Below are 14,387 nucleotides of genomic sequence, written 5' to 3'. Positions count from 1 at the left end.
TCTACCTAAACAGATGTATATAGATAAATTAAAATATGAAAAAATGCTGAATTTGGACAATATCAAAGAGAAAAATAATTGGGCTATGGGACAGGAAGTATTGCTGTAAGATTTTCAGTGTAACAGTTCCCTAATCAGTAGATTAGAATCCTTAGATCTTGAACTCCCACTTGATAATCTACAGTTTGGTTTGCTGCCACCGTACCCTTTCCTCTTCCAAGTCATTCTAGTGTGTTAGACTTTTGATCGAGGAAGGGTGTAGGCCCTTCCTCACTCCAGCAAGGGATTTCTCTGTTACAGTTCCTCCCTTTTCCTTGCACTTTCCCTTATAATAACAATTCCACAGAAATGAAAAAAAAAATGGCTCCTTCTCCTCCTTGGAAAATTACTGGGAATTCCTGCTCATGAGTCAGAGAGTGTGGAAAATAAGGGCAGACTCCAGAAGAAGCCCCACCTCTTCATAATTGAGTTATAAATACACTGTGCTGTAGTGCACTCTGCAGAACTCTTTCTTGCTGATTCTTTGTCTGGATTGCTTAACCTGTTGAGTTTTGTAAGTAAACACTTTTTCTGATAGTATTTTTTAAATGTGTATTTTAGAGATTTATGGAAAAGCCACAGTTCCTGGTCCAGAGGCAGGATTTCTGAGTTCTATGTATAGATCTTTAATTTGACCTGTTGAAACAGTTGAAATCTTAGAACTCTAGACACTGGGGTAATACACAAGACTAATATACAGAAATTATATCCAAACCTATGTCTGTGTCTTGGTTTTTTGCATATGAGAATGTTTACCAAGATTGTAGCTTAGGTCACTAGTCCCTGTAACGTTGTTGTAGTTAGCTCCTAGAGAGGAGATGATATCATTTAATTTCTGACTGCATATTTTATATTTAACTTTAAGGCCAGACCTGTGATATCACTGGCATAGGCACCCTGAAGGAAGGCCATTCTACCAAAGCAAATGGCCAATTTTTCTACAACTAATAGTCTTAGAAAGTTGTCTGAGGGCAATGAAAAGTTAAGGAATTTATCCAAGGGTACAGAGCCAGCCTGCGTCAGAGGTTGAAGTTTAACCCAGCTCTTGCTGACTTTGAGAACAGCTCAATATTCATGATGCCCTGATGCTTCTCTTAATTTTTTTTTTTACAACTTAATCAATGGCTTGGCAGAAAAACAGATGAAATGAGGGAGGGGCAGGATGGATTGTTGTTATCAAGTCACTGGTAATTCTTTTGAGGGTCCAGGTTATTTTTTAAGACACTATCTATACTCTCTTTTACATCTGTGAGGGGCAAGAGAAGTTAAAGACAGAAAAAATTGCATGTATTAACCATACTGCCATAATTACTAATTATAATCACTGTATATTAAGGGTTTTGGGGGGAGGAGAATATTCACTGGAGCTAAAATAGAAACCTGTATCTTCTCAATACTATGGTCATACAAAGCCCTCACCCATGTTTGAATTTCCCTGAAATATGACTTAACTATGAGAATCCCCTTATCTAACTGATTTACTACCTTTTGGTTTCATTTTTGAGCTAGTATGATTTTTATTAAAAAAAAACAAAAACAAAAACAAAAACACTGCACACCTCAAGAGACAAATAAGAGGAAAGAAGCACATTACAGTGACTTGCACAATGAAAAGTTTTAGCCACAGCCCCACTTTTCAAATTCTGAAAAGCTCTTTTTTTTTAGTCCCTCCTTGAAATCAATTATTTGTTACTGTTTGCTGTTTCACAATGCTTTGTGCTAAAGGCACAACCTCCCTATGACTCATTAGGTGGAATTTTAGTTAAACATTAAGGATACAGATAAAAAACCAGTATAGAAGTATGAAAAAGTAACTTGTCATAACACAGCTACCTTGTGGTAACACTATTACCCAAGTTACCATATTCTTCCTACCCATGATCCAGACACACTACACTTCGACAGAACATGCTATTACAGCTTTCCATCAGAGCTCACTCCATACTAATATAAACTACATGAAGAAAAATACTAGTTAGATACTAGTTATCAGTTCAACTTCCTAAAAGCTAACATTCCTAATAGCTAATATTCATATAATGCTTTAAAATTTACAGAAGTTCTTTATAAATAGTATTTCATTTTATCCTCAAAACAACCTTAGGATGAAGGTGCTATTGTTATCTCTAATTTATAGATGAAAAACTGAGGCATATAGAGGTTAAGTGACTTGCCTGTGTTCACACACCTAGTAAATACCTGAAGCAGTATTTCAATTCAGTTTCCTGGTTCCCAATCCAGCACTCCCACCAAGTTGCCTCAATAGAGCCCTCCTTTAAAGTTAGGAAGTACAAACCAATATATTGACCAAAGAAGTTAGTCTAAATGACTTGCCTATGGTTACAGAAGTAATAAGTGGCAAAGTCTAGATTTGATCCCAAGTCTGACTCCAGATTGAGTGCTCATCCCACTGCATGGTGCTATGGGTAACTGCATGCAATAGAATTTGATTGTGCCCTATTAAAAATTACCAATATGAAAAATACAAAGAAATGCAGGGAAATTTATGAAAAGTAATTCACAGAGAAAAAAGGTAGAGTCAAAACAATATACATACTGATTACACTTATCTCTAATAATGATAGAGGAAAACATCAGGAAAATTCACAACGGAATAACTATTTCTACGGGAGAAAAATGAAAGTGAACAGGGCACTTTTGTAATGATCTTGTTAAAGTTAATGTATGTGGGGTTTTTTTTTAACTGAACAATGAAGTTTATGCTTTTAAGTAAAATAATTTTGTACTCTTGTTTCTCTTGGGCACTCATTTTACATTTTTTAAAAAGAAAATGGAAATGAACCAAGAATACGAAAGAAGTCAACTTGGTTTTCCCTTCTATTTTAAATGAAGGAAATATTGTGAACTAAGAAAATAAATAAAGAATGAAAGTTGCTGGGTTTTTCTTTTTTCACCTTCAGAATTTATGGACTAAGAATAGCAAAAACCAGTTAAGCAAAGGCTATGAATTGAGGGTTCACAGTGCCATCTTGTGGTTAGGTGGTATTAATATGACTTCTCCACAAAAGTCAGGGTTTCTTTAAAGGGAGAGGCATAGTGTGCCAAAATTAATTTGACCATATTAATTTGATTGAGAGTAAGGAAGTAGAAAAACTAGCAGTATCTTCATGTTCACAAAGGCAATGTTCATAGGATTTACAATTGGAAGGGACCATACGTAGCCCAATTCTCACCCTACCCACATTTTATAGATGAAAAAACTAAGTCCTAGAAAGATAAAGTGACTTACCTAAGGTGACACATTCGTTCAGTTGCAGAACTGGGATGCTTTGTTGTTTTTTATTTTTTTTTTTTTTGAGGCAAACAGGGTTAAGTGGCTTGCCCAGGGTCACACAGCTAGTAAATGTCTAAGCCCAGATTTGAACTCAGGTCCTGCTGACTCCAGGGCCAATACACTATTCACTGTGCCACCTAGCTGCCTCAAAGCTGGCATTCTAACATAGGCCCTCTATTCTGAATCCAGAATTTTCTGGGCCATGCCACAGTTACCCCTTCAGTGTTGCAAAATAAGAGCAACCATGGTAGGGTCTGTTCATGTTCAATTCATTCACTCACCAAACACTTGTTAAGTGCCTACTAAGTTTCAGATACTACTAGGAACTGGGAATACAAATGCAAAAGTGGAACAAACACTACCCTCAAGAAGTGTACATTCTACCACAGATAAGGTTTTATGCAAAATAATACACTGTAATGAAGGAAGTAACAATTTGGGAGATCAGGAAAGGACTCTTAAAGGTGATATCTCTTTAGTTGAGTCTTGAAGGGAGACAGGAGTTCCAAGAAGCAAAGTCAAAGAGTGATGGCACTCCAGGCAAGGGAGGAGAAGGTGAGATTTTATGCACAGGAATCATCAAGTAAACCAATTGGCTGGAACATAGGCCATTCAAGGTGGAAACTCCCAAGCCAAATCACCAAAGTCATATAAAAGGTGGAATTGTAGAGTGTGGAAGTTGAATGAGACCTTTAAAATTACATAATCTTCCCCTCTCATTTTGGAGTTGAAGCAATTTTCACACATTTCTTTTTTCAATTTATTTATTTATTTTTAGTTCTCAACATCCACTTCCATAAGACTTTGAGTTTCAGATTTTCTCCCCATTTCTCCCCTCCCCCTACCCCAATTTGAAAAATGCTCTACATATACATTCATATTGAACCTATTTTTACATTATTCATGTTGTAAAGAAGAATTAGAGCCAATGGGAGAAACCATGAGAAAGAAGAAACAAACAAAAAAAAAGAAAAAAAGAGGGAGAGAACAAATAATATGCTTTGATCTGCATTCAGACTCCATAGTTCTTTTTCCGGATGCAGACAGCATTTTCCATCACTATCCTTTGGAGTTGTGTTAGATCTCTGCATTGTTAAGAAGAGATGAGTCTATCAAAGTTAGTCATTGCACAATGTGGCTGTTACTGTGAACAATGTTCTCCTGGTTCTGCTCACTACACTCAGCATCACTTCATTCAAGTCTTTCCAGGTTTTTCTGAAGTCTGCCTGCTCATCATTTCTTATAGGACAACAGTATTCCATTATATTCATATACCACAACGTGTTCAGTCATTCCCCAACTGATGGGTATCCCCTCAATTTCCAATTATTTGCCATGTCAAAAATAGCTGCTATAAATATTTTTGTAATGTGGGTCCTTTTCCCATTTGCATGATCTCTTTGGGATACAGATATAGGACTAGTATTGCTGACTCAAAGAGTATATACAGTTTTATAGCCCTTTGGGCATAGTTCCAAATTGCTTTCCAGAATGGTTGAATCATTTCATAACTCTATTAACAATGCATTAGTATTGCAGTTTTTCCACATCTTCTCTAGCATTTATCATTTTTCTGTTTTGTCATGTTAGCCAATCTGATAGGTGTGATATGGTACCTCAGAGTTGTTTGGATCTGCATTTCTCTAATCAATAGTGATTTAGAACATTTTTTCATATGACTATAGATACCTCTAATTCCTTCATCTGAAAACTGCCTATTCATATCCTTTGACTATTTGTCAACTGGAAAATGACTTGTGTTCTTACAAATTTGACTCAGTTCTCTATATATGTGAGAAATGAGGCCTTTATCAGAGACAGTGGTTGTAAAAATTCTTTCCCAGTTTTCTGCTTCCCTCCTAATCTTGGTTGCTTTGGCTTTGTTTGTGCAAAAACTTTTCAACTTAATGTAATCAAAATTATCCATTTTGCATTTCATAATGTTCTCTATCTCTTGTTTAATGTTAAATTCTTCTGTTCTCCATAAATCTGACAGGTAAACTATTCCTTGATCTCCTAGTTTGCTTATAACCATTATATCTAAATAGTGTACCCATTTTGATTTTATTCTAGTATACGGTATAAGATGTTGATCTGTGCCTAGTTTCTGCCATACTCTTTTCCAGTTTTCCCAGAAGTTTTTGTCCAATAATGAGTTCTTATCCCAGAAGCTGGAGTCTTTGGGTTTATCAAACAGTAGATTACTATAATCATTACCGTAGTCACACATTTCAATGGATAGTCAATGGCAAAGCCAGGACTCAAACTCAAATGTTTTGAGGCTAAGTTCAATGGTTTTTTCCCCCACAACAACAGGCACAAGTTTATTTTGTGGGGAGTGCTCTTACAGCCACAGTGTGGGTTATGATCCTCTCAAAAACCTGTATTTATATGGAATCAATCAAAGGTCAAAAAAGAGACAATTGGGTTTTTGATAAAGGGTAAGTAACCATGGGGAAGCCAATTACTGGGTTGTAATTTAAAGAGGTGTTTCTATTTCCATTCCAGGAGCTTCAGGATGGTTTGTGCTAAGTGCTGGACACTGAAGAAGCACTTTGTAGGACTACCAACCAAAAGTGATTTTGAGCTAAAGGAGGTTCAGCTACCAGCCTTAAAAAATGGAGGTAAGTCATATTTAATTTCTGGACAGTCCAGTCAATTAGCATTTATTAAGAATCTACTATGCGCTAGGGATTGTGCTAAGTGCTGGAGATACAAAGAAAGGCACAAAATAATCCCTCATCTCAAGAAGTTCACACAGACTAAGGCGGGAAACAACATGCAAACAACTACATACAGACAAGCTACATAGAGGATAAACTGAAAACAATCTCAGAGAGAAGGCACTAAGATTGAGGAGGACTAGAAAAGGCTTCTAGCATAAGAGAGATGTTAGCTGATATTTGGACAATGCCAAAAAAGTCAGGAGGCAGAAATGAGGAGGGAAAGAATTCTAGGCATAGTGAAAACGCTCAGATTCAGGAGATGGAGTATATTATTCAAAGAACAAGAAGGCCAAATTTATTGCATCATAGTTTGTGGATAGTAGGTGTAAGAAGATTAGAAAGGTAGGAAGGGGACAAATTATGAAGGGCTTTATAAGCCAGAGGGTTTTCTATATTTGATCCTGGAGGTAATAGGGATCCACTGGAGTTTATTAAGTTGGAAAGTGAGGTGTGATATGATCAGATCTGCACTTTTCTAAGAAGATCAAGATGGTGCCAGAGAACATGTCATTATTTTGTTTTCCTTAATGATAGAAATATTAATAATAATAATAATCAATATTTTCCTTAATGATCCTTAATTAAGAAGTTTACTGTCTAATTGGGGAGGTTGAGAAGAGCAAAAATAGGTGAGAAGAGCAACATGAAACAGCAAATGGTTTGCAATAAGAAGACTTGGGCTTAAGTCCTAGTTTTAACAACTTACTAGCTGTATGACCTTGGGCAAGTCACTTAACAGCTCTGTGCCTCTGTTTCCTTATCCATAAAACTGAGATATTAATACCATGATAAATTGGAAAGAGCATTGGACTTAGAATCAATTTAGATCAATTTAATCAACCTTATTTAGGTGCCTCCTCTGTAAAAAACAAAAAACTTTGTGGGCTCTAGGGATAAAAAGACAATAATTAATACTTTTTCCTCAAGGAATTTATATTCTGAGTTAGAGTCCTCACTTTGGCACTTACTAAGTGACTGGAGGCCAGTCACTGAACCTCTCTTACCTCTTTTTTCCTCATTTATAAAAATGATATTTAAATACCAGGGTATAAAGTTCATATCTTACTCTTAAGGGCAATGGTGGTAGCAGAGGACTGACATGGTCAAATTTTTATCAAAAACAATTAATTTGGCAGCTATAGAAGGATGATATATGTGTATGTATGTATATATACATATACACAATACACATATACATATATGCACAATACACATATATATACATACACATATGTATACACATATAGGTCACTGAACTATGGTAATGGCTTTGTGAATGAAGAGAAGAAGATAGATTCCCAAAATGTTGTAGAGGAGAACTTCCAAAACTTTGCAACTGGTTGAATGTGGGGGAAGGGTGGAAAGAGAAGAGAGAGAGAAACAAAAGTGAAGAGTAGAAAACAACTCTGAAATTTCAAAACTGGGTGACTAGAATGATGGTGGTGCTCTCAGGACCAATGGAAGATCAGTGCCCTGGGAGTCAGGGGACCTGGGTTTTCTATCCCACCCCTGACACTTACTTGCCCAGGTGATCTTGGGCAAGTCATTTTAACCTCACTGGGCCTCAGTTTCCTCAGCATTAAATTGTGGGGATTGGACTAGTTGGCCTCTACAGATCTGTTCCTCCCAGCTCTAAATCTATAATCCTGTGATCTAAAGAAATAGGGAAGTTTAGAGGAGCATTAGTTTTAGGGGAAACGATAATGAATTGTTAAGAAATTACTTTTGGGGGAAGCTAGGTAGAGCAGTGGATAGAGCACCAGCCCTGAAGTCAGGAGGACCTAAGCTCAAATCCCATCTCAGACCAGACACTTGACACTTACTAGCTGTGTGACCCTGAGCAAGTCACTTAACCCCAATTGCCTCACCAAAAAAAGAAAAAAGAAATTACTTTTAAGACCACAAACCACTCTATAAATGGAGTGGTTTGTGGTCTTAAAAGTAATTTCTTTTTTATTCCTCTATAAGTGGAGGTTGGTACTGTCATTACCTACTTGATAGAGTTGGTATGAATATTGGGAAAATAATGCATACGAAAGTTGTCACAGTAAAGCACTGTAAAAATGATAGGTATTGTTGTTATTGAGAGATATTGGAAACTCCCTGCTTAAAAAAAATCCATTGCATATCATTATATGACATATCCTTCGTGGTGAAAAGCAATCACACAATTAAGTAATTATGGTTGTAGTTCCAGGTATACACTATTACTGCACCTTTCTTCCCAATTCTTCATCTTGAATAAGACCCTGGTTAGCTTTTTTTTCTTCCTCCTTTTTGTCTCTTCTGCATGATAGTTCCAAATCACTATTACAATGACTGGATAGACCAGTTGATTTTTTTTCCAAGGAAAGGGCCCAATTAATGATGAGAAAACTCCTGATACCATTTCCATCATGGGCTTCAAGAAAAGTACATGAGTTTACTGGAGAAGTAAGAATACTTACTAGATAGGCAAAGAGGGAACTTGAGATCACAAATCTTTAATTCTAAAATGTCCTCCAAAAGCATAGTCAATATATACCTCATGTCAAAATAAAAATCAAATGCCCTTCTATGTAAATGGAATCACACTACAGTGAATTCTTGGAACTCTCTTTGTTCCTGAATTTCATATAGTAAAAGCATCATATAGAGTAACTTAAGGAACTTAGAATCCCAGAATCTCACAGGGGTCTTTCAAGACCATCTATTTTTTTGACCATGTCTAAACAAGAATCCTCTCTACAATAATGCCAACAAGTGGTGTTCTGCTTGAAGACTTCCTGTGAAGGAAAAAATACTACTTCCCTATGTAGCCCACTCTGAAGCAGTTCTTTTTTTTTCAACATAAGTTTTTATTGGCATTTTCTGTTTCTCACATTGTCATAGTTATACCAAGTATTCCTCCCCATTCCCAAAAACCATGTAACAAATATTTTTCAGAGAGGAAAAAAAATCAGCACCTATTGATTAAAAAAGTCCCAAAAGACATACAACGTGTAACACTGTGAACCTCTCACCTCCATGAAGGGATGGGTTGGGGATGTCCCCTCATATCTTTGCATTTGAGTCCTGCTTGAGCTTTATAATTTTGTTATATTTACTTTGATTTTTTTTTTTTGGTGTGTAATTGTTCTTTCCACATGTATAGTTTTCTTGGCTCTGTTTACTTCACTCTACATCATTTCATATAGTTCTTTCCATGCTACTATGTATTCACACATTATTTCTATAGCACAATAACATTACATTATATACGTGTCCTACAGTTTGTTTAGCTGTTTCCCGGTTGATGGGAATCAACTTTGTTTCCAATTCTTGGCTATCACAAAAAGTGCTGCTATAAATATTTTGTAACACATGAGGATTTTCTTATCAATGACTTCTTTGGGCTATAAGCCCAGTAATGAAGTCTCTAGTTCAAATAGTATAAACAATTTAGTCACTTTATTTGCATAATTTCAAGTTGTTTTCCAGAATGGCTGAACCATTTCACAGCTCGACCAAAAATGTATTAATGTGCCTATCATTCTACAACCCCTTCAAAACTTCTTATTGCCATTTTTGTCATTTTTGCTGGTTTTTAGGGTGTGAAATGAAACCTCCAGATTGTTTTGATTTTCATTTCTCTTTTTATTAGTGATGTAGAGTATTCTTTCATGTGGTTGTGAATACTTTACAATTCTTTATTTGAGAACTATTTGTTTATATCTTTTAGCCATTTATTTATTGGGCAATGGCTATTAGTCACATATATGTATATGTATATGTGTGTACATATATATGCATATATATCTCATGAATAACAAACCTTTATCAGACAAATTTGATACAAAGATTTTTTCCCATTCTACCACTTTGCTTCTTATCTTACATGCATTAATGTTGTCTGTACAAAAGCTTTTCAGTTTAATGTAATCAAGGCTATCTGTTTTATCTTTTATAATTCCTTTTATCTCTTTTGGTTAAGAATACATATCCAACTCATATTTGTAAGAGTTTCACAAAGTTTTATTATTTACCTGTGTCCCTCCCCAGAAAGATAACTGAACCCTCTAGTGGCCATCTGCTGCAATAACCCTCAATGAACATGTGTGTGTATTTTATCTTCTAAGTCAGGAGTCTGTAGCTGTGAGTTTGTGAACTTTAAAAAAAAAACCATTTCATAAATGTATTTCAGTACAATAAATGTCTTTATAATCCCATATTTTTATTTCATGCGTTTAAAAACAATATTCTGAGAAGGGGTTTATAGGTTTTACCAGATTGCAAAAGAGGGCCAAGACATGCAAAAAGATTAAGAATCCCTGTTCTAAGTAAGCATACTGTATTAAAAGTATTTTTGTTCTTAAGTTAACAAGTTCTGAAATTTTGTTTTGCAGAGGTCCTCCTTGAAGCTTTGTTCCTCAGCCTTGACCCCTACATGAGGTATTATTTTTTCAAAGCATAAAATCCTTTAAAATACCTTTTGGCATAAAAATGTTCTCATAGCAGTCTACTTGTTCTTTCTACTATAACCTGTGGCTCAGAGTCCTCAAAGCTCTGGTTTCACATGGACGAGGTTTGTCCTTGGGGATTATCTCAAAAAAAAGTCATTATCCTTGGCATAAGATAACCCATTCACATATTAACTACTTGCGGTAGTGTTTGAATATAATTTGTGTCTAGCTAATGTGTGTTGTTGTTGTGTTGTTGTTCAGTCATGTCCAATTCTTTGTGACTCCCTTTGGGGTGTTCTTGGCAAAAATACTGGAGTGGTTTTTCCATTTCCTTCTCCAGCTCATTTCACAGTTGAGGAAACTGAGGCAAACAGGGTCAAGTGACTTGCCCTATCTGAGTGTCTGAGGCCAGATTTGAACTCTGGTATTCCTGACTTCAGGCCTGGCTCTCTATCCACTATGACACTTACTTGCCCCAGCCGATGTGTAGGCTTCTACAAATATGGGTAACCTAATTCCTTTACAAGTACTCAGTGCAAAAAAAAAGATACAGATAGATAGATAGATACACATACATACCTACATATATATATATATATATATATACACATTATACATACATATATAAACACACATATGCATGTATGGATGCAGATTGATGAGATATGGTATATGAGCTTACATGACCCAATACAACACGACACGACACAACACGATATGATATGATAAAAGGAAGCATTTATTTAATTCCATAGAACTTTTTGGTCTTAAGACTCCTTTATACTCTCAGAAATTATTGTTTTTTGTTTATGTGGGATATATATGTGTGTGTATGTGTATATACACACATACCTATATATGCATATATATATATACATGCATATACATATATATGTATATAAATTTGCCATATTAGAAATTAAACATCTTATTATTATTATGAAAATAGTTTTAAACTCAGGGACCCCCAGAGGTTGCTAGACTACACTTTGAGAACAGCTGCCATAGAGAATAAAGCACATGCAAAGGGTGCACTCACAAGAGCCTATAAACAAACATGGGAAACAAAATATCCACAATAGTTCATAAGTAATCAGCACAATTCTCTTCCTTCTCTTGTGAATGTCACTTTTCCAAAGGGTCCTACACAGCCGCTCCCAGAATCCTGGTGCCAGTCTGTAGTTTGGACCCTCCCTGTAAGGCAGACACACACTGGAGCTGCTGAACTGTGTAAATCACTTACAGTGATAACAGAGAGCAAAATACAGGTCTTCTGCCCTCTACTTCCATGTCATGGCTTTAAGTCCTTTATTATTTCCCTAAGTCCTTTATTATTTCCCCATTTGGGAAAAGGGTGAAGGAATGAGGTGGGATAAAATTCAAGGTAACCTCCAAAAGTAGCACTGCCCAAGAAATCTCCTTTCACTGGAAGACCTCCTAGCAAATCAAGTTTCTTCACCCCCACTTCACCCCCATCATAGGAGATTCAGAAACATGGTCCATATACTCCCCTCTCAGACCCAGAGTGCAAGCACAAGCTAGCTTCTGCTAGGCATTTGTGCAAGAACTCTTGATATCCCACCACCACCCAGGCTGCTTCCATCTTTGGGGCTAGAAAAAAATCCAGCCCCATTTTCCAGTCTTTGAACTATATTCTGAGAGTGAAACAGAGTCAGAAGGTACCAGGAATCCCCTCTCAAGCCATGTCAGCAGGAAGATGCAGCTTCCAATAAGTTTCTGCTGAAAGGCAGCTATTTTTGACAGGGAAGAAAAGGGAGAAATACCCTCTTCCCTATCCACCTGTATTAAGGGAAAAAGGTACAAGGGATAGATAGATAAATGGATAGATAGAAAGATAAATGAATGAATAAATAAATCAATGGATGACTGGGTAAATGGATTAATTAATTAATAGAATTTATATAGCACTTTAAGGTTGGCAAAGCCCTTCACAAATATTATCTCATTTGATCCTCACAACAACCCTGGGAGGCAGATGCTATTACAATCCCGGTTTTACAGTTGAGGAAAATGAGGTTAAATGATTTGTCCAAGATCACACAGCTAATAAATATGTGAGGTCAAATTTTAACTTATATCTTCCTGACTATAGGCCTGACATTCTACATACTTTGCCACCTAGCCACTTCAAAGAAAGATCTGTGGGGCATTCTCTACAAGCTAGCATAGACCAGCAGCCATTCTGAAAACAATCTATTCATCTTCCCAAGAATCTTATCCAATCAAATAATTTTGGTAACAATTCTAGTCACTAAAACCCATCCTTTGAAAGCACCGAGGGATTGCTTTAAATGAGCTAAATCATTCTGGGACAACCAAAATTCACAAGATTCAATCAATAGTTGTCCTGGTCCTCCCTACAAGGACAATGGACATATCCCCAGTTCATAAAGAGAGGTACTTTCAAAAGTCCCAGATAAGGTTTATCACTCTATAAGTCCAAGCTTTGATCAAGTGAATGTCTACAAGAAACTGAGAAGAAGATAAGAGGAAGAAGTGGGAAAATTCAAATCACTCTAGCAAAAGATTTTAGCATCAGAGGGAGTTAGAAGAAAGGAGATATTGACAATTTACCTTAGATTATGGAATACTTTCATTTATCTATACTAATATTCTTCCTACTTTCACACAATCTAAAATTAACTATAGTAAAATATTTATGTTCTCAAATCCCTTAGCCTGAAGACCACTTTAGGAACCTATCCCCTCTTGCTACTAGAGTGGAAAAAACAAACAATACATCCTCACCACCTAATGCTCCCCACCCCCAAAATAAGTCAGCTACAATTATATTTGACCTAGATTTATACCATAACCAATGTTTTATTATACTCACTTGCAAATTAAAATCTGCAATAGAAAATTCTTTTTTTAAAAAAAATCCCCTTTATTTTGCGGAAGTACAACAAAAATTTATTTCAGGTCACATTCAGGTCAACAAAAATTTATTAAATATTTTCTATGTGACAAGAATTGTGTTAGATATTGGGCATACAAAGAAAGACAAAAATACAATCTCTTCCCTCTAAGATTTTACATTCTAATGAGGTAGAAAACATGCAAACAAAATACATACAAAATATATACAGAGAAGATAGAAGGCAGTCTGAGAGAAGAAGGGATTAGTACCCAAGGAAACTAGAAAAAAAGCCTCCTAAAATACATCAAATTTAAGCTGAGTTTTGAAAGGAAGTCAGGGAAGCCAAAGACAAAAGGGAGAAGGCAAAGCATTCCAGTCCCTGGGAAAGGACAGAAGAAAAGGACAGAGGGAGGGAGGAAGAAAAGATTTATTAAACACCTCCTATGTGTCAGGCACAGTGCTAAATGCTTTACAAATATTATCCCATTTGATCCACACAACAACCCTGAGGAGTAGGTACTATTATTATCCTCATTTTAGAGATGAAGGGGCAGCTAGATGGCACAGCAGATAAAGCATCAGGCCTGGAGTCCGGAAGAGCTCAGTTTAAATCTGGCCTCAGACATTTACTGAGTAACCCTCAGCAAGTCCCTTAACTCTGTTTGCATCAATTTCCTCACCTTTGAAATGAGCTGAAGAAGGAAATGGCAAACCACTCTAGTATTTTTGCCAAGAAAACCCTAAAAGGGGTCACAAAGAGTAAGCAAAAACTGAACAACCACAACATAGATGGGGAAACTGGAGCAGAAAGAGATGAAATGAATTAATTGCTGAGTTACACAACTAAAGAAATATGTGAGTTCAAATTTGAACTCAGATCTCAGTGCTCCATACAAAGGTACAGAAACGGGATAAAATGCCATATTTGAGGAACTCTAAGTAAGCCAGTGTTGCTGGAATATAGAGTATGTGAAGAAGAATAAAATGTAAGAAGTCTAGAAAAATAGGAAGGACACAGGTTATGA

At 36.2% G+C, this 14,387-nt stretch overlaps 1 protein-coding gene across 1 annotated transcript in view; it reads left to right on the top strand.

The window, feature by feature from the left end:
• Positions 1–447: 447 nt before the first annotated feature.
• The window catches only part of PTGR1 (prostaglandin reductase 1), a 42,231-nt gene continuing 28,291 nt past the window's right edge, over positions 448–14,387 (top strand). Inside the window, exons 1-3 of the mRNA XM_027839657.1 lie at positions 448–553; positions 5,843–5,958; positions 10,425–10,470. Coding sequence (XP_027695458.1) covers positions 5,853–5,958; positions 10,425–10,470 — 152 coding nt within the window. The 5' untranslated portion in view covers positions 448–553; positions 5,843–5,852. The remainder of the gene's footprint in view (positions 554–5,842; positions 5,959–10,424; positions 10,471–14,387) is intronic.

Source organism: Vombatus ursinus, unplaced genomic scaffold, assembly GCF_900497805.2.
Source record: "Vombatus ursinus unplaced genomic scaffold, bare-nosed wombat genome assembly UNPS02014832.1, whole genome shotgun sequence".
NCBI classification, from domain to species: Eukaryota; Metazoa; Chordata; class Mammalia; order Diprotodontia; family Vombatidae; genus Vombatus; species Vombatus ursinus.
Note: the sequence above shows the minus strand (reverse complement) of the source record. Positions and strands in the feature narration are given on the sequence as shown.